A 23637-nucleotide genomic window follows, 5' to 3' on the forward strand; every position below is an offset into this window, starting at 1 on the left:
CAGTGAGAACAAACCAAGTTTCTCCAACCTCTCCTCATAGCTAATGGCCTCCATATCAGGCAACATCCTGGTAAATCTTTTCTGTATCCTCTCCAAAGCCTCCACATCCTTCTGGTAGTGTGGCAACCAGAATTGGACACTATGGGCCTGGTTTTACCATTTTGATTCGAAGTGTTGAATCTGGGAGTGTTTCAGATTCGAATTTTAGACCTGTCCTCTGGCGTCCCCGTACACACTCTGCCTGGAAAAAAAAATCAGCGATTCTGAATCGTGCTGCAGAAGCCTGTGGGCGGGGCTTATCGTGCCCGAAACTGCTGCTCCAATCGGAGCCTTTAACTGAACATGCGCAGTAAAAGAAATAGAAAAATGCTCCCCTGCCACATCGCTTCCAGGTCCGATAATGCCTCCCCCCTGGCCCCCACAGATATTGCCCCACCCCCACAACATAACTGTCCCCCACCTGCGTTGCCACTTTCAGTGACCTGTGTACCTGTACACCCAGATCCCTCTGCCTATCAATACTCATAAGGGCTCTGCCATTGACTGTATATTTCCTATCTGTATTAGACCTACCAAAATGCATTACCTCACATTTGTCTGGATTAAACTCCATCTGCCAGTCTCCAATTGATCTATATCCTGCTGTATCCTCTGATGGTCCTCATCACTATCCACAAATCCACCAACCTTTGTGTCATCCGCAAACTTACTAATCAAACTAGTTAAATTTTCCTTCAAATCATTTAGATATATATGATAAACAGCAAAGGTCCCAGCACTGATCCCTGAGGAATGCCACTTGTCACAGCCCTCCATTCAGAAACACACCCTTCCATCGCTACCCTCTGTCTTCTTTGAACGAGCCAGTTCTGTATCCATCTTGCCAGCTCACCTCTGATCCCGTGCGACTTTACCTTCTGCACCAGTCTGCCATGAGGGACCTTGTCAAAGGCCTTACTGAAGTCCATGTAGATAACATCCACTGCCCTACCCTCATCAATCATCTTTGTCACTTCCTCAAAAAACTCGATCACGTTACTGAGACACGACCTCCCCTTCACAAAACCATGTTGCCTCTCGCTAATACGTCCCCTTAATTCCAAGTGCGAGTAAACCCTGTCTCGAAGAATCCTCTCCAATAATTTCCCTACCATTGACGTAAGGCTTACTGCCTTGTAATTACCTGGATTATCCTTGCTGCCCTTCTTAAACAAAGGAACAACATTGGCTATTCTCCAATCTTCTGGGACCTCCCCTGTAGCCAGTAAGGATACAGAGATTTCTCTCAAGGCCCCAGCAATTTCCTCCCTTGCCTCTCTCAGTATTCTGGGGTATATCCCATCAGGGCCTGGGGACTTGTCTACCTTAATGTTTCTCAAGATCTCCAATACCTCCTCCTTTTTGATCTCAACATGACTCAAACTATCTACACACCCTTTCCCAGACTCATCATCCAAGTCCTCCTCTTTGGTGAATACTGACGCAAAGTACTCATTTAATATCTTGCCCATTTCCTCTGGCTCCACACATAGATTCCCTCCCCTGTTCTTGAATGGGCCAACCCTCTTGCTCTTTATATATGTATAAACAGCCTTGGGATTTTCCTTAATCCTGCTGGCCAATGACTTTTCGTGACCCCTTTTAGCCCTCTTTACTCCTTGCTCAAGTTTCTTTCTTTCTACTTTTCTTGTATCCCACACTAGCTTCATGTGTTCCCAGCCTCCTAGCCTTGACAAATGCTTCATTTTTCTCTTTGACCAGGCTCACAATATCTCTTCTTATCCAAGGTTCCCGAAACTTGCCATACTTATCCTTCAGCCTTACAGGAATGTGCTGGTCCTGAATTCCTATCAACTTATACTTGAAAGCCTCCCACATGCCAGATGTTGATTTGCCCTCAAATATCTGCCTCCAATCTACATTCTTCAGTTCCACACTAACATGTGGCACCAAATATAATCCAGAGATTACAACCTTTCAGGTCCTGCTTTTCAATCTGCTATCTAGCTCCCTAAATTAGCATTGCAGGACCTCATCCCTCTTTCTACCTATGTCATCCCCCCCACCTTAATATCTTCACTTGGATCAAATCACCCTTCATCTTTCTAGATACTAGGGAAGACAACCCAATTTCGCTCCTCTTATTTTAACCCTTAGTTCTACCAAGGCAATGTAACTTTCCTGAGGTGGGTAGCCAGAATTTCTGAGTATTTTAGCTGTGATTGAAGCAGAATTTTGTACAGCTGAGCATTGCTTCTACCTCTTGTATTCTCACCACTAGATATAAAAGGAATAAAGGGTTAGGAAGGACTGAGAAGGTGCAGAGAGAGGAATTGCTCTTCATTCATAAAAGGTCTCATATGGTCAGCAGCTCACATTTCCTCTTCTAATCAATCTCCTACTGCGCAGCTTCATATTTCAATCCTTGTAGAAAATTGTGGGCAGAGGTGTGACAGCAAGTCTCTGGTGTCTCAAAAACACAAACTTCTGAGCATGTTAGGCTGATCAGCCTTGCTTGGCAACCTATAATTGGAAAATTGAGATTTTAAACCCTAATCCATAGGCTAAAGAGTAAATCTTCATCAGCTGTCAGGGTAGAAGAAGAGACAGTGTCAACAGACCAGGTGGTGATGTAGAAATGGCAGATGAGGCTCTTCAGTTTGTTTAGTGCTTCATCTTGGTGAGGCACAACTCCAAAATTAAAACCTGCATTCTTTCAGCTGTTACATTTGTGGTACATGTTGTACCAATGTAACATTAACTGCTTCAGGCAGAAGCATGGCACTGCCTCTGCACAAGCCTCACCCACTTAAACATACTCAGTGTGTAGGTTTTTCAGCAACCATCAATCAACATATTCGACCAAGTCCTGTGGCAATAGGGAAGTGTCAATGGGATAGGTTGAAGATGCTACTGGTAGTCTTCAGTCAGAACGCTGCACACAAGTGACCCCAGAGATCAGGGCAGATACGAAATTCGTATTCTCCCATAGTGACAGTGCAAATCTTTTTAGGCACAAAACTGCTCTGCCCAATCTGGGAAGAAGAAAAGGAACCTTGCACCTGCCAGATCACCATTCCTGGTCTGTCACTAATGTCTGAAAATTTGTTGTCAAGAAGAATCAAGTAATAATAGCATTTTCTGATGATTTGTAGTGGATTCAAATACTTTTAGATCTAATTTCCCAATTGTGTCCATGGAGGAAATGCCAGGCCACGGTCTAACATTCTGAATTTGATTTACTTCTTAAACTTGGCTTAGATAATTTAAAGTACTACAGTTTCAAAAGCAGATGTTGTAAATGGCAGGCTTGAGAGATATTTTACATCAATTGTACGGAATTATAAACATGTCAGTTTTCACAAGTACACTGGCAACACCCAGCTCTACCCCATCAACTCTCAACAAATGGAATTTCATGGCCTTTCTTGTTGAATATTTGGGAGTAGGGAGGGCATTTTACCTTCCTGTCTACACCAAAATTAAGTTTGGGATGGGAAGACTGATGTTTAGATTTCCCTTCCTGCTGCCAATTGAGACAGTAAAATGATCAATTAGTGACTACTTAAGGACCTTATTTCACTGCCACTGATATTAACCCATCTATATGGGTGGGTCTGTCGCCACGCAGTCTGCACAAATGAAAGTGTGTTGGCTGCCTCCCTCTTGCTCAAAGGCACTCTGTGCTTGATCAGGGGACCTGACACATCAAATTGGGGGGGAATTTGACCGCACAGTCATAGGTGTATACGGTGTAGGGGGCTGAGAACACAGCCTTGTGGGCACTGGTGTTCAGGATGATCGTGGAGGAGGTGTTGTTGCCTATCCTCACTGATTGTGGTCTATGAATTAGGAAGTTCAGGATCCAGTCGCAGAGGGAGGTGCCGAGGCCCAGGCCATGGAATTTGGAGATGAGTTTCATGGGAATAATAGTGTTGAAGGCTGAGCTGTAGTCAATAAATAGGAGTCTGACATAGCTGTCCTTTGTTATCTAGGTGTTCCAGGGTTGAGTGCAGGGCCAGGGAAATGACGTCTGCTGTGGACCTGTTGCGGCAGTAGGCAAACTGTAGTGGATCTAGGTAGTCCGGGAGGCTGGAATTGATTCGTGCCATGACTTCATAATGATGGATATCAGAGCCACCGGCCGATAGTCATTAAGGCACGCTGCTTGGTTTTTCTTAGGTACCGGGATGATGGTCACCTTCTTGAAGCAAATAGGAACCTCAGATTGTTGTAAAGAGAGGTTGAAGATTTCTGTGAATACCTCCACCAGCTGATCCGCGCAGGATCTGAGTGCACGTCCGGGTATCCCATCCGGGCCAGTTGCTTTCCGTGGGCTGATCTTCAAGAAAGCTGCTCTGACATCTGCAATGGTGACCCCCAGATACAGGTTCATCCAGGGCTTCCAGGGTGGAGGATACTCTGTTATTGGTGGCTGTTGGTCTGGCAGTATCCATCACCTTCCACTGTGATGTTGGTAAGCAAAAGAGCTGCTGGCTGCTGATTGGACAGGAGCGCTTGGGGGTAGGGTTTCTGCTCCCAGGGTCTTTGATCCCAGGGAAGGCCTGCCAGTGGCCACTTAAGGGCCTAAGAGGCAATTAATATTAGTGAGTCTTCCCAGAGGAAGCAACATAAATCTTTCACCGGCTCTCCAATCAACAGGGAAGACTCTCCTCTTATACCTCCATAAAATTTCCCCACCCTCTCTGCTATCTCTACTTATTCAATCTCCAGTACTGTATGAGCAGAAATTTCCTCCTATTCAATTGGGAAGATTGAAGCCATCGACTTCGGTCCCCTTCACAAATTGTTCCCGAGCCACCGTTTTCATCTCTCGCTGAGGCTAAACTAGACAGACTATACATACCCCCGGATGAGTTTCCAACCATAAATCTGCACCGTCACCAGGTTCATGGCATTTCCATCTCTGTATATTGTCTGAGTCAACTCCTGCCTCAGTTCATCTGCTGCTGAAACCCTCATTCATGTTTCTGTTTCCTTTAGATTTGATTATTCTCATGCATTCCTAGGTGGCTTCCCACGTTCTACCTTCAGTAAAACTGAGGTCATCCAAAACTCTGCTGATCATATCCTGTTTACCTATCACCTGTGTGCTCACTGACCTACACTGGCTTCTGGTTAAACAATGCCACAACAGGTCAAAATACATGGAAGAGCTGCAGAAAAAGATACCATCGAAAGCCCCCAAAAAGTCAGGCAAAATTCAATCATGGGGGCAACCAATGGAGACCAGAGAAAGTCCAGGAGAGACAATATCTGAGGAGCTGCTCCTCTAATCAAAGGCTGTTTCTCTCCTGCGCTTGCTGCTGTTAGGCAAAACTGCCATCGCATTAGTGAGCCTGGCAACAGCAAACACCAGAGAGAAACAGCTTGTGGTTGATAGAGCAACATGAAAATATGTGACAGCACATAATGCAGAAAGGCTGAAAAACAGCAGTTCATATCCCAGTAGTGCCACACAAATTGATGGTAGAGCCACACAACATGATGGATGGTATCCTCAATGTGAATACAGGCCTTTGTCCTCAAGGACCGTGCAGTGGTCACTTCTACTGATACTGTTATGGACAGATACATCTGTAGGTAGGTGTGGATGAGGTCATGTATGCTTTTCCCTCTTGTCGGTTTGCTCACAACCCTGCCACGGACCCAGTCTAGTAGCTATGCTCTTTAGGACTCAACCTGCTAGCCACTAGTGAAGTTCTCCCATCCAGAGTACATTCTGCACCCTTGCCATCTCAGTGCTTCTTCCAGGTGGTTTTCAACATGGAAGCACACTGATTAATCAGCTGGGGGGTACATTATACATGGTAATCAGCAGGAGGTTTGATCTGATGCTATGAGACTTCATGGAGTCCAGAGTCAATGATGAGGACTCCCCAGTGCAACTCTCTCCCAACTATATACCACTGTGTTGCCAACTTTGGGGGGACAAACCTGCTGATGGGACAAGACAACCCAGTGATAGTGATGGTGATGCCTGGGATATTGTAGTACCTACATCAGGCTGTTGCTTGACTAGTCTGTCGGCTAGCTCTCCCAATTTTGGCACTAATTCCCAAACATTAGTAAAGAGAACTATACAGAGTCATTAGAGGTCTTGGAGTTTGTGGGCATGGGCAGGTTGGTATGTAATAGGTCTCTTTCAGACTTGTTGTAAGGCCTTAGTGCTCGGAGACTTGGGCAAAGTGGTCAACAAACAGCTGGATATCCTCCATAGTGTGTACAATGAGAGCACAGTCCTCTCATTGCTATTGTTGTTTCCAGTGCCCAGGTTATACCAGGTGGTCTGTCGAATTTAATTTCTTTGGAATTTTTAGCGCTTTGATAGAGTCTGGGTTTGGAGTCGCATGTAAGCTAGAGCAGGCAAGGACAGCAGATTTCCTTTCCTAAAATACATTAATGAACAGATAGGTTGTTTTTTTAAAACAAAAAGCAACAATGGTTTCAAGGTCATTATTAGACTTTTAATTCAAGATTTTTTTAAAACCAAATTCAAATTCCATCAACTGCCGAGATAGGATTTGAACTCGGTTCTCCAAGGCACTTGCCCTTGGGTCTCTGGATTATTAGTCCAGCAAAAATATCACTGAGAAACCACCTCCCTTCACGATGCTGAACCTCATCAGGCCTCAGCAGATGCCTATCCCTTCACCAATGGTATCAAGCAACACAACGTAATAGCTTCAGTTCTGTTTGCTATCTACTTTCCGGCTAAGCTCTTATATACTCTCAAAAGGAACATATTTAGTTCAGGGCTGAGGTCAACCTCTTCAATCTGTAATGGTTCAAGCCTTACACAGGCATCAAAATGATTTGTTTATTGAGGACTGTGCTCTCATTCTACACACTGGGGAGGATATCCAGCTGTTTATTGACCACTTTGCCCAAGTCTCAGAGCACTGAGGCCTTACAACAAGTCTGAAAGAGACAAATTACATACTAACCTGCTCATGTCCTCAAACTCCAAGATCTCAGTCACAATCAAAAATACACCCCTCAACTCAGTCTAGAGGTTCTGCTATTTTGAGAGTATTCTTTCCAACAACAGTGTGTTGGATGAGGAAAACCCCCATCATCCGGCAAATTCAAGCTTAGCATTCGGTCGGATCACCGACAGTCTTTGGAGAGAACGTGCAGTTTGTCTCAAAGCAAAGTTCAAAGTCTACTAGGCAGTGGTTCTCACATTATTACTCTATGGTTGTGCGGCATGGAAAATCTAGTGGCATCATATAAAGCAACCAGATGCATCCCATCTTCGCTACTTAAGATCTATGTGGAACATCAAGGAGTAGGTTAAAATCCCTAACCCAAAATTCTTGCAAGGTGCCGCATACCTGTCAAGAGCATGTTCAGTAAGAAGTCTCACAACACCAGGTTAAAGGTGTTAACCTGGTGTTTAACCTGGTGTTGTGAGACTTCTTACTGTGCTTACCCCAGTCCAACGCCGGCATCTCCACATCAAGAGCATGTTCATCAGGGCTCAGCTTTTCTGGGTCAGCCATGCGGTTTGCATGGAAGATTCCTGCATACCAGCAACTGTAGCAGTTCAAGAAGGCAACTAGGGCCGGGCAATAAATGCCAACTTAGCCAGTAACACCCACATCCCATGAATGAATAAAAATACAAAGGCAATATTCTATAGTCAGCTAAGCACAAGAATCTGCACCACTGGATTTCCAAACTGAGATACAAAGACATTTTAAAAGCCAATCTCAGAGCATTCAAGTTAGAGCTCACTACATGGGAAAAAACAACTCTGGACAGGTCCAAATAGACAAGTCTCCACCAAGAAATCACAATATTTGAGAAGAACAGAGTTAGCACCTTACAGGACAAGCGAGCATGCCACAAAGCCAGTGCCTTAACCCACCCCTCCAACTGTGACTTTAAATGTAAACTTTGCAATCGAACGTGGAAATCAAGATTTGGTTTAACATCATTCCCTTGCTCAACCAAAGAGATGGAAGAATCCATCATCAGATATTAAAACCAGCATTCTATTAACCTTTTTGATTATTTTCTGTACTTTTACATGACATTTTAATAATGTGTCTAGATCCCCTAAAACACTTTGAATTTGCTTGGTTTCTTACTTTTCATCATTTACAAGTAGTCTTTTCTATCATTAATTCCAAAGTGGATGATCTCACGTTTGCTCACAATGAAATCCAGTTGTTAGTTTTGCTTATTCAATTATCAATATCTCTTGTAATTTCATGTTTTCATCTACACTGCTTACATTACCACCTATCTTTTTGTTATCAGAAATTGGCTATGCGTTTTTATCCAAGTTGTTAATAAATTCAGTGAATATTTGAAGTCTCAACACAAATCACGGCAGAACACCACATGCCACATACTGCTAGTTAGAATACTTGTCCATTATCCGTGCACTGTCTCCTGCTCTTCAGTCTATTTCCAAAACAGGTCAAGAATTTGGCTTCAATTCCATGAGTTTCAACTTTAACTAACAGTCTCTCATGAGGGTACTTATTAAATGCCTTCTGGAAGTCCATATAAATCACATCCATAGCTAATCACCTGTCTAATATTTTAATCACTTCAAAAAATTTCAATCGGGGTCGTCAGATCTATCCTTGACAAATCCATGCTGGTTCACTTTGACCAGCTTAACATCTTCAAGGTGTTTAGTCACCTTATCCTTAATGATAGAGCGAAGTAATTTCTCACCAAATGGTTTGTAATTCCCTGATTTTCCTTTCCCATCTCAAATAACAATGACCAGTGATCCATATTGCTCCTGACCAACCTCTTTTCCCTAACTGTAAAACAACATTGTGTTGATTTTGATATTCTTTGCAAGTTTTGTCTCATACTTGGTATGAGCTAAAAGAACCATATTGTCAACCTTAAACTGACTCCAGAAATTTTTATCTTGTTCAACTTTTTGCTGAATATTAATTTCCCAAAACCTACAGCAGAATCTTAAGCTACAATTTTTAAGCAAGTTCACATTGTAAATAAAATTTACAATGCAAGACATATTTAGCACTCCTGGTTGAGAAGCCTAACTTAATTCATAAATGACAAAAAAAAATACAAACAGTATCTTAACTACTTCCTTACCTTCAATGCTTACTTCTGCAATTTTGTTGTTCCGATCACAGATGAAAACTTTCAGAAGTGCCAGCTCTGCAACTACATGAAGCTTGATCACATCTTCGAACTTCGATTTTTTCAAAGCTGAAAGGAGTTAAATGAATACTTGTACAATTAAAACTAAATATAAACCATTTTTACATGCATCCCTCCGAGATATCTCCAAACTCCTGTGAATCACCAATCATAATTGTTCCACCCTTTGTGGCCGTGCCTTCAGTTGCATAACCCCAAGCTCTGGAATTCCCTTCCTATATCTCTTCAACTTGCTTTCCTTCTTTAAGATTCTTCATAAAAACCTACCTTTTTGACCAAGCTTTTGATCATCTAACTTACTATCCCCTATGCAACTCATTATCATATTTCGTTTTACATTGCTCCTATGAATGGGATATTTCATTAGATTAAAGATGCTATATAAATATAAATTGCTGTTTCTGCATAATCAACATGTGGATCTGATTTCTCCATATCAAGCTAGGTGGAATACTCAAAAGAATGTAGAGAATAGGGAAGCAAGGACTATAAGTTCTCCCCTGACATGCTTTCAGAAGTGAATAAAGTATAAGATACAGAATCAAATTCAAAATGAACCAAAATAGAATGAAATTAATATTGAAAGTTGAAGTTCTAGTTAATTAAATTTTTCAAGAGTACAAATCACCTCCTTTGTCATTGTTAATTGGCATAATACATTTGTTTGTTTGATATTGCCATCTGTCCATTTTCAATTCCACCCTCCTTTTTTTCATCCCACCCTAAAGCCCCGGGATGATCTTACCAGCTTTTCACACCACCCAGTTAGCGTGGCGAGCCGGTAAGATCGCAAGAGGGGCGAAAATTTTCTCGTCTCTCATGACGATACCGGCACTGAAATGCTGGTGTAGTAGCCTCATGCCTGAAAGTGCATGAGGCTGATTATAATATTCATTATCTAATTTAAATGTTATTAATGACTCAAGTCCTCTTGCAATGAAAGCCAACATACAATTTGCCTCCCTAACCACTTGGTATACTACATATTTGCTTTCAGTTACGAAAAGTTACAGTTACAAGGACACCGACAGAACCATAGAAATTATACAGCATAGAAGGGGGCCACTCGGCCCATCTTGTCCATGCAGATCCAAAGACATCCAAATACTCTTTCTAATCCCAGGTCCCTTTGTACATCAACATTTCCCAATCTATTAATGTTTAAATAATACTCTGCCATTCTGTTTCTCCATCCTGTGACCATACTGTGTCTTTAAGAAATGTATTTGAACAATGTTCTTGCGCAGGATCTGTTGTAGTAGTCCTATGCACTCGGAGCTGCCCTGTCTACTAGCATCCTGTATTCTTGCTACAACAACATAATTACTTCTAATGGCTAGAATGTTAGTTTTAATCTGAACCAATGCTGTTCAGCTGTTTTCCCCTGGGATTTTGCAGAGTGGGGCTTGATTGGGATGTTTGGCAGGGATGGTCGTGTGATGGGTGAAGCTAGACGTAGATAGAATATTCAAGCTATGATGTGACTTTTGGAGATGAGAGAGAGCAACAACATTTGAATGAAATCTATTGAGTATAAGAAAAATTACTTCATAGAAACAGGTTTGTGGTCTAATTTTCAGCTTTAATTTCTCTTACTCGGGCTATATGCCATAGTACTAATATATCAGCTTATCACTGCACAAAAACTTTGTTCCCAATCTTCTGAAATCCAGACACAATCTGTGATGGATGTTGGAACCTTGCAGAAATCCTGGCACATGCACATGCATTGTAATTGCCTGGGAACTTTAAAGTTCAGATAGGCCAATTTTCACTGCCTAAGACACTACCTAAATGTTTCTTACACTAATCTTAGTATCAGAGACAGTGGGACTTAGCTGAATACTTAGAAATGTTTGCCCCTGGTTAATCTCTGGTTTAACTCAGTGATTAGCCAGTATAATGAATTGGTAGCCACAACCAACCCCACCCTCCCATCAAATCACCAACTCCATGTACCCTTTCTCCCACTATAACCATTGCCAATCCATCTGCTCCCCCAAAACCTCAACCGTGCTACTGTCCCACCAGCCAGATCTGACTCTACAACTCCCTGGAATGTGACCTTATTACCCCTCCGTACTTATCCCACCACCGTTCATAGAGAAAGCATAGAGTGCAAAATGTGTTACAGTCATAGCTAGGCTGTAGAAAAAGATCAACTTGGTGCGAGATAGGTCCATTCAAAAAAGTCTAATGGCAGCAGGGAAGAAGCTATTCTCGAGTCGGTTAGTACGGGACCTCAGACTTTTGTATCTTTTTCCCGACAGAAGAAGGTGGAAGAGCGTATGTCCGGGGTGCGTGGAGACCTTAATTATGCTGGCTGCTTTGCCAAGGCAGCGGGTAGTGTAGACAGTGTCAATGGATGGGAGGCTGGTTTGTGTGATGGATTGGGCTGCATTCACGACCTTTTGCAGTTCCTTGCGGTTTCGGGCAGAGCAGGAGCCATACCAAGCTGTGATACAACAACCAGAAAGAATGCTTTCTATGGTGCATCTGTAAAGGTTGGAGAGAGTCGTAGCGCACATGTCAAATTTCCTTAGTCTTCTGAGAAAGTAGAGGCGTTGGTGGGCTTTCTTAACAATAGTGTCGGCATGGGGGAACCAGGACAGGTTGTTGGTGATCTGGACACCTAAAAACTTGAAACTCTCAACCATTTCAACTTCGACCCCATTGATGTAGACGGGCATGTTCTCCACTATGCTTCCTGAAGTTGATGACAATCTCTTTCGTTTTGTTGACATTGAGGGAGAGATTATTGTTGCCGCACCAGTTCACCAGATTCTCTATTTCATTCCTGTACTCTGTCTCGTCATTGTTTGAGATCCAACCCACTACGGTGGTGTCGTCAGCAAACTTGAAAATCGAGTTGGAAGGGAATTTGGCCACACAGTCATAGGTGTATAAAGGGGGAGAGTCAGGGCCTGAGAACACAGCCTTGTGGGGTACCAGTTTTGAGGATGATCATGGAGGTGGTGTTGTTGCCTATCCTTACTGATTGTGGTCTGTGAATTAGGAAGTCCAGAATCCTGTCGCAGAGGGAGGTGCCGAGGCCCAGGTCACGGAGTTTGGAGATGAGTTTTGTGGGAATAGTAGTGTTGAAGGCTTAGCTGTAGTCAATAAATAGGAGTCTGACATAGGTGTCCTGTGTTATCTAGGTATTCCAGGGTTGAGTGCAGGGCCAGGGAAATGACGTCTGCTGTGGACCTGTTGCGGCAGTAGGCAAACTGTAGTGGATCCAGGTAGTCCGGGAGGCTGGAATTGATTCGTGCCATGACTTCATAATGATGGATATCAGAGCCACCGGCCGATAGTCATTAAGGCACGCTGTTTGGTTTTTCTTAGGTACCGGGATGATGGTTGTCTCCTTGAAGCAGATAGGGACCTCAGATTGTTGTAAAGAGAGGTTGAAGATGTCTGTGAATACCTCCGCCAGCTGATCCGCGCAGGATATGAGTGCACGTCTGGGTACCCCATCCGGGCCAGTTGCTTTCCGTGGGTTGATCTTCAAGAAAGCTGCTCTGACATCTGCAATGGTGACTCCAGATACAGGTTCATCCAAGGCTTCCAGGGTGGAGGGCATGCTCTTGCTGATCTCTTGCTTAAAACGGGCCGAGGATGCATTGAGCTCATCAGGGAGGGGTGCGTTGGAGCCAGCAATTTTACATGCCTTCATCTTGTAGCCTGCTATGTCTTACAGACCTTGCCATAGTCGGCGGGTATCAGTGTGGCTAGCCTGGGACTCTAGCTTGGTCCGGTATTGTCTTTTGGCATCTTTGATGGATCTCCTTAGATCATATCTGGCTTTCTTGTATAGGTCAGTGTCGCCTGACTTGAACGCCTTAGACCTGGATTTCAGCAAGCACTGGATATCCCTGTTCATCCATGGTTTCCGGTTGGGGAACACACGGATTTGCTTCTTTGGCACACAGTCTTGCTTCTTTGGCACACAGTCTTCTACACACTTACTAATGAAGTCAGTTACTGTAGTGGGGTACTCGTTCAGGCTGGTCACAGAGTTTTTAAATACTGACCAGTCCACTGTTTCCAAGCAGCCCCGTAGGAGATCATCCGATTCCTCAGACCAACATTGCGCGACTTTCTTTGATGGATTCTCCCGCTTCAGTCTTTGCTTGTAAGCTGGGAGCAGGAGCACAGCCTTATGGTCTGATTTGTCAAAGTGTGGACAGGCGATAGAGCGGTAGGCATGTTTGATATTTGTGTAGCAATGGTCTAGATGTTTGGGCCTCTGGTGGAGCAGGAGACGTGTTGGTGGTAACTTGGTAGTACGTTCTTGAGCTTGGCCTAATTGAAGTCCCCGGCCACGAAGAACAAGGCCTCGGGATGTTTTGTCTCAAGGCTATTCAGAGTGGTGTATATTTCATCCAGCGTGATCTTCATGTCCGCATGGGGTGGGATGTAAACTGCCATCAGGATAACGGAGGTGAATTCCCGCGGAAGGTAGTAGGGGCAGCATTTTAGCGTCAGGCATTCTAAGTCTGGGGAGCAGAAAGTTGCCAGTGTTGTTACGTCTAGGCACCATGAGATGTTGATTAGGAAGCAGACCCTAACCTCGCCTAGCCTTGCCTGAGGTCGCTGTACAGTCCATTCGATGGATTGAGAAGCCCTCTGGTTGTAGGGCACTGTCCGGTGAAGCAGGAGTGAGCCACGTCTCAGTGAAACAGAGTACACAGCAGTCCCTTAGTTCTCTTTGGAAAGTGAGTCTGGCTCTAAGTTCGTCTAGCTTGTTTTCCAGAGACTGGACATTTTCAAGGAGTAAGCTGGGGAGGGGGGCCTTGGGACCGTGTTGTTTCACTCTCACCTGCAGGCCTGCACGTTTTCCACACTTCCTGCAGTGTCTGCTTCTTTTCGAGCCAATTATTATTATTGTTACCCAATACCCCCAGCTTAAAAACATGGGACTTGGCTGTATTGTTCACCATGGTTGAATGAACTAGTGTGATCCAACATTTAATTTATACAAAACAAATATGAATTACTGGCATTCTTAAAATCTAACCTAAATGAGAAAAAATGGGAAATATCATGCACAAATCTTCGCCTTAAAAGGACAGCAAGAAAACAGATTTGAAAAATGAAGTTATTTCATGCAACAAGGAAAATGAACCTGGATATTTCTTACTTGCTTTTTTCTTTGTGATGATCTCTTTCTTTTCCTCAATAACAGGGAGTTGTTCATCTGAAGTGACCTTAGCATCAGAATTTGGGATAAGGCTCTTCAGGAAATGAATGGAAGTCAGCAGAGCTTCACTGTGTAAATGAATATCCAACGATGAAAAGTTCACCTAAATTAAAATAAAAAAAACACTACTCTAGCAATTCAAAGGACATCAAATGATTCTCAAAAAACTACCGTCTTTTCAAGTACAACATAAAAAAGTTCTTCAATGAAAAACAAAAGTCTATTTAACGCTGTTTCAGAAAATAATGCCTTCTTGTGACACAAGTTAAAAGTAATTCAATTACAACTTTGCTGATTTTGTTTTCAAACACCTCCATTAAGTCATGTAGCTATATTCTCCTCACGTGCGCGTATTGGAACTGTCCTGCATTCCACATAATGCTGAGTAAAAGAAACTACTCAAATTTGCCATCCTTGCAATTAAAAAGATAAAAATGTGCACACTATCGAACCATACATTGGGCAAAATTTACTCTGTAGGATTCTGAACTGCACCATTAGGCTCAGATGTGGGTTAGAAGCCTGCACTGTATGGGAAATGGTAACTTGTGATTTTCCCCCAATCCTTGCTTGTGATTTGGTTGGATCCTCAAAACTGGAAGCCTTTCAGCTTGAAAGATGCAGTAGGTTGTGATGTCAGGCAAGGTAAAGGCCACTTGAAAATGGAGGCGTCCTCTATCCAACTTCTTTGATTTGAAATAAACAAATAAAAAGGCCTGTTGGAATGATGGCTGTGGAGAGTGGAAGCCCCTCTACAGGGGGCTGTTGCACCAAGGAAGGCAGCTAGAGAGAGCTCGCGCGTCTCTCTGGAGTGTTGGCCTCCAAGTCTTGCCATGAGTCTCCCCCAGGCAAATAAATTGCCCCCATTGCCTGCAGCGAACTGGAGATTGAATGGAAAGTCTGGGCTGCCTCCATTAACACGTCCCTTAATAACTTTAATCGACTACTTCTGCGCATTAGGAAGTAGTTCTGTCACCTCATCCTGTCTCTGGGAAATGGCCCAAGGACTGGATGAGCCAGGGAACCATGCACAAGCAGGTGGCATTAATTTTAGTGGCCACTTACCTTTTTCTAAGTCGCACTTGGGCTGAAGAATCAGGCAAATTATCTTTGACTTTAAAGACCCGGTTCATCATGAGTGAAAGCAAATTGAGAGTCAAGACCAAATGTAGGCTTCCAGTTAAAGCAGACTTAGAGAGCAGGGGAAAATTGGATTAAATGTGCTCAAGTTCATATTTTGCAGCATATATTGTGTCTTTGGTTTTATAAATCTATTATAATTTAAATTATAAATTATCTTCTACATTTATGATGCAAACTGCCTATGCCAGCGTACAAGGGAACAGCTTAATCCGAAAAGACAATTTTATGCTACAAACTTGGATTTTAACCTCAGATTTTAACCTCTATGTAATTTACAATGGTAGATGAGATCTTGTGGTCCAGTGGATAGTGTCCCTGCCTCACAGCCAGAATCTTCGGATCTTAGTCGTATTCCAGAATATGACGACCACAGGTTTGTTCATAAAGTGGCCAAACAGATTGAGTATCAACTGATAAATCATTCTAGTACCCCTATGGCAGGTGGTAGGAGTGAGAGTGTTGCCGAGTCAACAATGCTTGATGTGACATGTTACAGCAACCAGTTCCAGTAAAACTAGTTATGTAAGCAGATGTAAGTACATGTTTCATCTGCCGTGAACATCATTAGGCATGGGAAGAGAAATGCAAAAGAAACATTTACAATAGCAAATTCTATCTTTATTCTAAACTAATCTGAACAAGGGGTAACAGTTTCAGGATACGGAATAGGCCATTTAGGATTGACATTAGGGGCAACTTCTTCACTCAGAGGGTGGCATGTGTGTGAATTACCTGGGCCCACCCCTGCCCCTCGACCCTATCCCATAACCTACGCATTTACCATGGCTAATTCACCTAACCTGTATATCTTTGGATACTAAGGGGCAATTTAGCATGGTCAATCAACCTAACCTGTATACCTTTGGACTGTGGGAAGAAATCAGCACCCAGAGGAAACCCACGCAGACATGGGGAGAATGTGCAAACACCACACAGGCACCCAAGGCCAGAATCAAACCCAGGTCTCTGCCCCCAGGTCTCTGGCACTGTGAGGCAGCAGTGCTAACCATTGTGCCACCATGCCGCTGGAAATATATTGCCATTCTTTCACTGTCACTGGGTCAAAAAAACCCTGGAACTCGTTCCCTAACATTGTGGGTGTACCTACACCACATGGACTAGTGGTCCAAGAAGGCAGCTCACACCTTCTCAAGAGCAATTAGGGGTGGGCAATAAATGCTAGCTTAGCCCTGCAATGCCCACATCTCACGTATAACAAAAAAGGTAAAAATGCTGGATTGCATGATTGAGTTTTGGGTCATAAACCTGGAATTCCTTCCTTAATGGCATTATGGGTCAACCCACAGCATGTGGACTGCAGTGTTTCAAGAAGGCAACTCACCACCACCTTCTCATGGGCAACTAGTGATGGGCAATAAATGCTGGCCAGCCAGCCACACCCATGTCCCACAAATGAATAAAAAAAGCAGGATATTTAGAAAACCATATACAATCTGGCTGGGTCACGTTCTGTTAGAGAAATTGTGTTTGACCAGATGTTAAAAAGCAGGAGGTTGATCCCCCCTCTGAGAACTAACACCGAAACACCCAAAGAGGAGTACTTCACCTTGTAATATGTAAAAAATGCGTGTGAAGTGGTGTGATTTGCTTTTCAGCAACTTCTAGTCATTGGGGGCGATTTTACCATTTTGATTCTAAGTGCTGAATCTGGGCGCAATTCAGATCTGACTTGGAAACCTGTTCTCGGGTGCTCTCTTACGTACTTAGCCTGAAAAGAAATCGCGGGCCTGAATTGCGCTGGGGGCGGGGCTTATCGCGCCCGAAATGCTGCTGCTCCGATCGGAGCCTTCAACTACGCATGCGCAATGAAAAGAAAATTTTTAAAACGCTCCCCTGTCACATCGCTCCCGAGCAGCAAAAAGCGGATAAAGCGGCCCAGGAGCAAAAAGCGGGAGCGATGGCCCCCACAGACATCGCCCCACCCTCACAATGTAACTGTCCCCCTCATCTACCCACACCCTCCACTACCCAGACCGATCGCGACCCCCTGCCCCCATTCCACCCCATCGATCGCCCGCAGAGTGGCAGCAGTCCCCCCCGCCTCCCCCACACCCCTTCAACAGAGATACACCTGACCCGCCTACCTCCCCCCCCACCCCCCACCACCACCACCACCCCAGAGAATTATCTGGTCGGCCTCCTCCACACCCCCTCCCTCCCCTCCCCCCCCCCCCCCCAAACCAGAGAATGATCGGACCTCCCTCCTCCCCCCACACCAGAGATCCATCTGGCCTCCCTCCCTCCTCCGCCCCCTCCCCCCCACCAGAGCGAACTGGCCCACCTCCCTCCCCCATCCCACCAGAGAATGATCTGATCCCCTCCCCCCACCGATTTGAGTTAGAGTTAGACAGCCGTTGGAAGCTCTGAACTTACCTTTTCAGAAACTGGAAGACCCGAAACAGACCTTTGCCGAGCATGTCTGTTTCGCGCCGAATCTGGAAGGGTGGACACGATGGCAAAGGGGGAAATGCAGGTAAGATTGGGTGTCCAGCTCATTAAGTCAATTTAAATGCATGCAAATGCATTTAAATGGACATCGCGCCCGTTTTGGGCGCAGTTCTGATCACGGCCATTTTCGGGCCTTGGTAAATAGTGGGAATCTGCGCAGATGTGGATCGCGCTACCCGCCTCACGCCCGACTTTACCAAGTTTCCGCGCCTGAAAACAGGCGAGACGCAATGGTAAAATCGGGCCCATTAAATACAAAAGAAATCCCTGACAGTCACCCTAAAACCAACACCATAATAATTTATTTATCTAACAGTGAACAAACCGAACACATCTCTTCTATTAACTATTCCCGAATAAAACAAGATTCTAATGGTATGCTGTTCCAATAAATACAATTCCCACTCATTAACATAAATAGAATTAAGTCACTCTCTAAATTACAACCAGGTTTTGCGTCTTCTGGAATATTCTGGGCCTTCTCTGTCAAATCTTCTGTCTAGAACTTCTTTCTTCTTTGGTACCTTTGCTATCTGGATGGTGCTTTCTCCAAGGCATAGATGAAACTGAGCCCACGATTCATTCTCTCTCTCTCTCTCGTGAGAGAGAGAGAGAGTCGAGAGCTGCTATCTCTGGCAGGTGGCAGTTGCTGTTTCTCTTTGTTCCAATGCCCCCTTCTTGTATACCTGTGATGGCACATCAATATTTCCCAGGATTGGTCCTAGGTTGTCAAAACTATCAGATTTAAATTTAGTTGGTTCTTGGTATCTAAGTGTCCGATTCAAATTGATTGGCCAAGTTCAAAAGCCCGTGGTCTTGGTAAAAATTGCTGCTTGGCCTTTCGATACACATGATTCAGTTTGGGGCTCCCTATGTACTTGCATTTTTAAAAAACTCTCTAAGCACAGAAAAAGCACCATCTTTTAAAGGGACTATGCAATGCTTTCCCCCCTAGCATTTTACAATTTTACTATTCTTACAAACACCAAATCCTAACTTCCTATCTCCCAATCTACAATTCCTCTACCCAACTTCGCAACATAATATATTGGAGTTCTTTTAGGAAGTAACAAGCAATATGGATAAAGGGAAACCTGTAGATGTGGTGTACTTGGAGTTCTAAAATGCATTTGATACAGTGTCCGAAAACATTACTTACACAAAATAAGATCATATACTGGAGGGGGGGTAACATATTAACATGGATAGAGGACTGCTGAGCTAACCAGGAAGTAGAGTGTTTGGATAAATGGGTTATTTGCAGGGATGCCACAAGAATCAGTGCTGGGGACTCAACTATTTATGATCTATTTCAACAGCATGGATGAAGGGACTGAATACCCTCGTTGTTAAATTTACTGGTAACACAAAGTTACCAGTAAGTCGTGAAGAGGATATAAAGAATCATGGGTTAAATAAAGTGGACACACATTTGGAGATGGAGTATAATGTGGAAAACGTGAACATATCCACTTTGGCAGGAAGAAAAAGCAGCATATTATTTAAATGGAGAGGGGACTGCAGAACTCTGGAATCTGTACGTCCAGATACATGAATCACAAACATTAGTATCAGCTACAGCAAATGATTAGGAAAATAAATGGTTTGTCAGCATTTATCGCTTGAGGAACGAAGTATAGAAGTAGAGCAGTGTTGCTACAGGTATACAAGGTGTAATGAGATAACATCTGGAGTACTATTTACAGTTTTGATCTTTTTAGTTAAGGAAGGATATAATTGTATTAGAAGTAATTCTTAGAAGATTCACTTGACTGATTCCAGGGATAACAGGGTTATTTTAAGAGGGACCATTGGACAGGTTTACCCAATGGCATTTAGAATAATGAGAGGGGACTTAACAGGACATTTGCTGAGAGGACGTTTCTCAATTTGGGGGAGACACTAGTACTGGGAAACACAATTTTAAAATCTCCCATTTAAGACTGAAATTATGAGATTTTTTTTCTCTGAGGCTGTTGGTCCATGGACATCTCTTCTCTAGAGAGCAGTAGAGGTTGGGTCATTGAAATAATCAAGGCAGAGTTATATTTGATCGATGAGGAAGGCAAGGGTTATGGATCCTGACAATGGAAAATGAGCACAGCAGTCGGACTAACTGGATAGCTTTTTCAAAGTCCTGGCACAACACAAAGGGCTGAATAGCTCCTTTGGTGCTCTACGCATATATGACTCTAAGGTAGCTGTAGTGGCAGTAATGGCCAGAATATTTGATGATGAGGGAATAGATCTAGTAAAGGCCTTCTATTTTTCCAGTTTGCCCCTATGACAGCTCCTGCTGTTTTCAGAATTTTTCTGCGTCTTTAAAATCCCTTGTGACTTCTCAAAGTTTGAAACTAAACTGAAAACTGTCAATTCCCGATCTTATTCGCACTTGAGAAAAAGCAGACTGCTACATGAACTAACGATGTTAATTCCTTTCTTTAGCTGTCACAATTATGGGATAAATCATACTCTAATATAAGCATTGCAGCCCTGCAAGATTCAATGGTCAAGTTCGCTTCAGAACAGAAAGCAAAGGCAATATTCTTAACAAATTAGATATTCCAAAAACAACAAAAAAAATGAAGTGACATCAGAAGGAAGGTAGAAAATACAAGAAAAAATGTCCACTAATGCCTTGCTGAGAAATAAAAAGGCAGATTATCTCTATTGTCTGAGGTAGCATGTCTCTTCTGGAATGAGTAGGTCACAGTAATAATGCCCTAAAAATAGCATTCTGGCTGTTCCACATAATGGTGATATAAAAAAATCCCTATGAAGTGACCCGTGGAAATTTTTACCTTTATGAGTTGTTCTGTGTTGTTGTAGTTGGTTTTGAACTCGGGTCCATTACGGTTAGCCTGGAAAATAAATGTTAAAATCGATTTGTCTCTCATTTAAGCAACATGCAATGATTGAATGGCAAATCATTTATAAAACTTGGGATAAATCATTGCATCTTTAGTAGAAAACCATACTTTAATAAATAAAATAATTTTTGAAACAAGTGGGCTGAACCCATGAGATAAGTTTTAATGGTACTTTTAAATGACCTAAATAGCAGTTCTTAAAATGACCAAACATTTACATAACAAAAACAGAAAATGCTGGAAAATCTCAGCAGGTTTGACAGCATCTGTGGAGAGAGAATAGAGCCAACGTTTTGAGTCTAGATGACCCTTCGTACAGAGCGTAGCTAGACAAATAGAAGTGAGTGTCAAACCAAAAACTAGGAAGGCTGAAATTCTGAAAACGTTGATCACCCATTTTTTAAATCAAAGCCGAAGGACAGGAGGCAGGAGTAGAATCCACAACAGACATGCCAATGCCAACAAGGATACAATTGGAACAGTGGAAACTAGAGCTAGAATTTCTAGAGCAAGCAGAGGAAAGAGAAAGGCAGGAGAGAAAGGAAAAAGAGGAAAGAGAATTCTAGTAGAGAGCTTTCCAGAGGAAAGCATTTGAGAAGCATACTTGGAACTTTCAACTTTGATGGCATGCTCCTGTCTCTCTTTGGGTAAAAACCCACAGCGATCTTTCCAGCATCAGAATATCATGAAACATGTTCCACAAGACTGACCAGAAAGAACACACAAAATCAGAGAAGGAGATTGCTCCCATCAATCTCCATAACAGCATCTGCTAGCCTCTCATCTTCAACTTCGCTTGGTTGGATGGGAAAAAATATTTCTTGAAAAATTAGAAAGTTTCTGTAGACAAATGGGTATATATTGATCTAAGTGCCAGTACCCTTCTTAGCTGCTCTGCAGAACAGAACACTAAGGAGTAGTAGCAGTTGATATTTCTCAGTTAAAAGCTTCAAAGATTATATCTTTGAAAGCTTTGCAAAAAAGAAAAATAAGTTCAGGAAAGTATTACGCAAGCTATACTTGGCCAACTCCAGCTGAGCAAGGTTTCTATAGATTATGGCTGCGATGTCACTCCTACCCCGAGTCAAAAAATGTTTAAAATATCCTGAAAATTAGGTGGAATGAGATCACAGGAAAACTGAAGAGCATGTGTATTTTTTCAGTGTCTCAAAATACAGCTAATTAAGGGGAGGAATTCTGTTGCATGAGTGAAATTTGGGCTCAGCTGCTAAGACTAGGCAGGGCATGGATGTGAAACAACATGGGAGGTTGAAAATGTTCATTAAGCCAGCCAGTGTGAATCAGGCTATGGGAATAGTTGAAGAAAGTTTAAATGGATAAGCAAGTTTAATTTGTTGAATGTTTATATTTGATGATGTTATCAGTTTATACAGTGCTATGGGTGCTTTTTCTTCTGTTCCAATGTAGTTGGGGGAAAAAAATCAATTTTGTGATTAGAGCTCGAGCACAACTGGGAAATAAATTAGAAACTAATGGAGGAAGAACTGACAAAACTTCATAGTTACAATATAAACAATGGTCACCACAAGCAAAATAAATAAATAAAGTCTTCCATGGTCCAAACTCTATTTTACCTTAAAGTATTCAATCGTAAGGAGATCATCTTCATAATTATCCAGTGTGGTGACAATATAAACGGGTTTGTTGTCAACATCTGAAAAATATTTTACATTTGGATTTTAATGGATAAATTCCAAATACTTCTAATTACATATCTAAAGCAATTAAAATCACATCCAACAATTTTTCAAAATATCCGCTCGGTTCTTCATCTACCTTTTTGAACCTACTGCAACTGCTCTGCTACAAAGAGCATTTCCCATCTTGACATTGCCTGTGTCCAGCCTTGCCCCTCTGTCTAAACAATCCCTTCATATTCCTGAGGCTCAATTTCACCAATGCTCTTGGCCAGCAATCCTTCCATTTTTAAATTCCTTTGATAGGATGTGGGTGTTAATGGTAATCCCCAATTGTCCATGAACTGAGTGGCTTACTAGGGCATTACAGAGGGCAGCTAAGAATCAAGCACATTGTTGTCGATCTGAAGCCATACATATGCCAGACGAGGCAAGGACAGCAAATTTCCTTCCCTAAAAGGCATTTGGGAACCCCAAAGGTTTATACAACAATCAATGATAGTTTCACGGCCACCATTACTGAGATTATCCAGATTTCTAATTCCAAATTTTATTATTTGAATTTAAATTCCCCCAGCTGCCGTAGTGGAATTTGAATTCATATCCCAGAACACTGCCTACTCTCTTTACGCCTACATAATTGCAACTCAATAAAAATATTTTTTTAACAGAAATTCAAGCTCAACTAACTTGCTCAAGTTTTCTCTGGGGGTAACCAAGAGGATCGATTAGGGTAAAGTGGTTGATGTGGTGTGCAGGAAATCCAAAAGGCATTTGATAAAATGCTACATGACTGGTTTGTCCACAAAGTTAGTTCCCATGCAATAAAAAGGGGCAGTAGCAGTAAGAATATGAAATTGGTTAAGTGACAGGAAACCATAGTGTTCAATGATTGTAAAAGCAAGAAACTGCAGATGCTGGAAACCTGAAACAAAACAAAAAATGCTGAAAAACTCAGCATATCTGACAGCATCTCAGACGCAATTGTATGGCACTTAGTGCAACAAAAGAGGCAAAATGTGATTCACACCAGGAATGGGAGGGGCCAGGATCGATTCTCACCAGGAAACTGGCTGCTGAGTGCGAGGGGCACTATTGCACATGCCCCTTGATC

The 23637-nt window shown here is 42.8% G+C and overlaps 1 protein-coding gene across 3 annotated transcripts in view; it reads right to left on the reverse strand.

Annotated features, from left to right (window-relative positions):
* The window catches only part of vps13a (vacuolar protein sorting 13 homolog A), a 434277-nt gene that overhangs the window by 229481 nt on the left and 181159 nt on the right, over positions 1-23637 (reverse strand). For all 3 annotated transcript variants that reach the window (XM_078214517.1, XM_078214516.1, XM_078214518.1), the window contains exons 27-30: positions 22461-22540; positions 20797-20856; positions 14324-14486; positions 9112-9228 (exon numbers count right to left, since the gene is read on the reverse strand). In XM_078214517.1, coding sequence (XP_078070643.1) covers positions 9112-9228; positions 14324-14486; positions 20797-20856; positions 22461-22540 — 420 coding nt within the window. The remainder of the gene's footprint in view (positions 1-9111; positions 9229-14323; positions 14487-20796; positions 20857-22460; positions 22541-23637) is intronic.

This window comes from Mustelus asterias, chromosome 6 (genome assembly GCF_964213995.1).
Source record: "Mustelus asterias chromosome 6, sMusAst1.hap1.1, whole genome shotgun sequence".
Taxonomy (NCBI): Eukaryota; Metazoa; Chordata; class Chondrichthyes; order Carcharhiniformes; family Triakidae; genus Mustelus; species Mustelus asterias.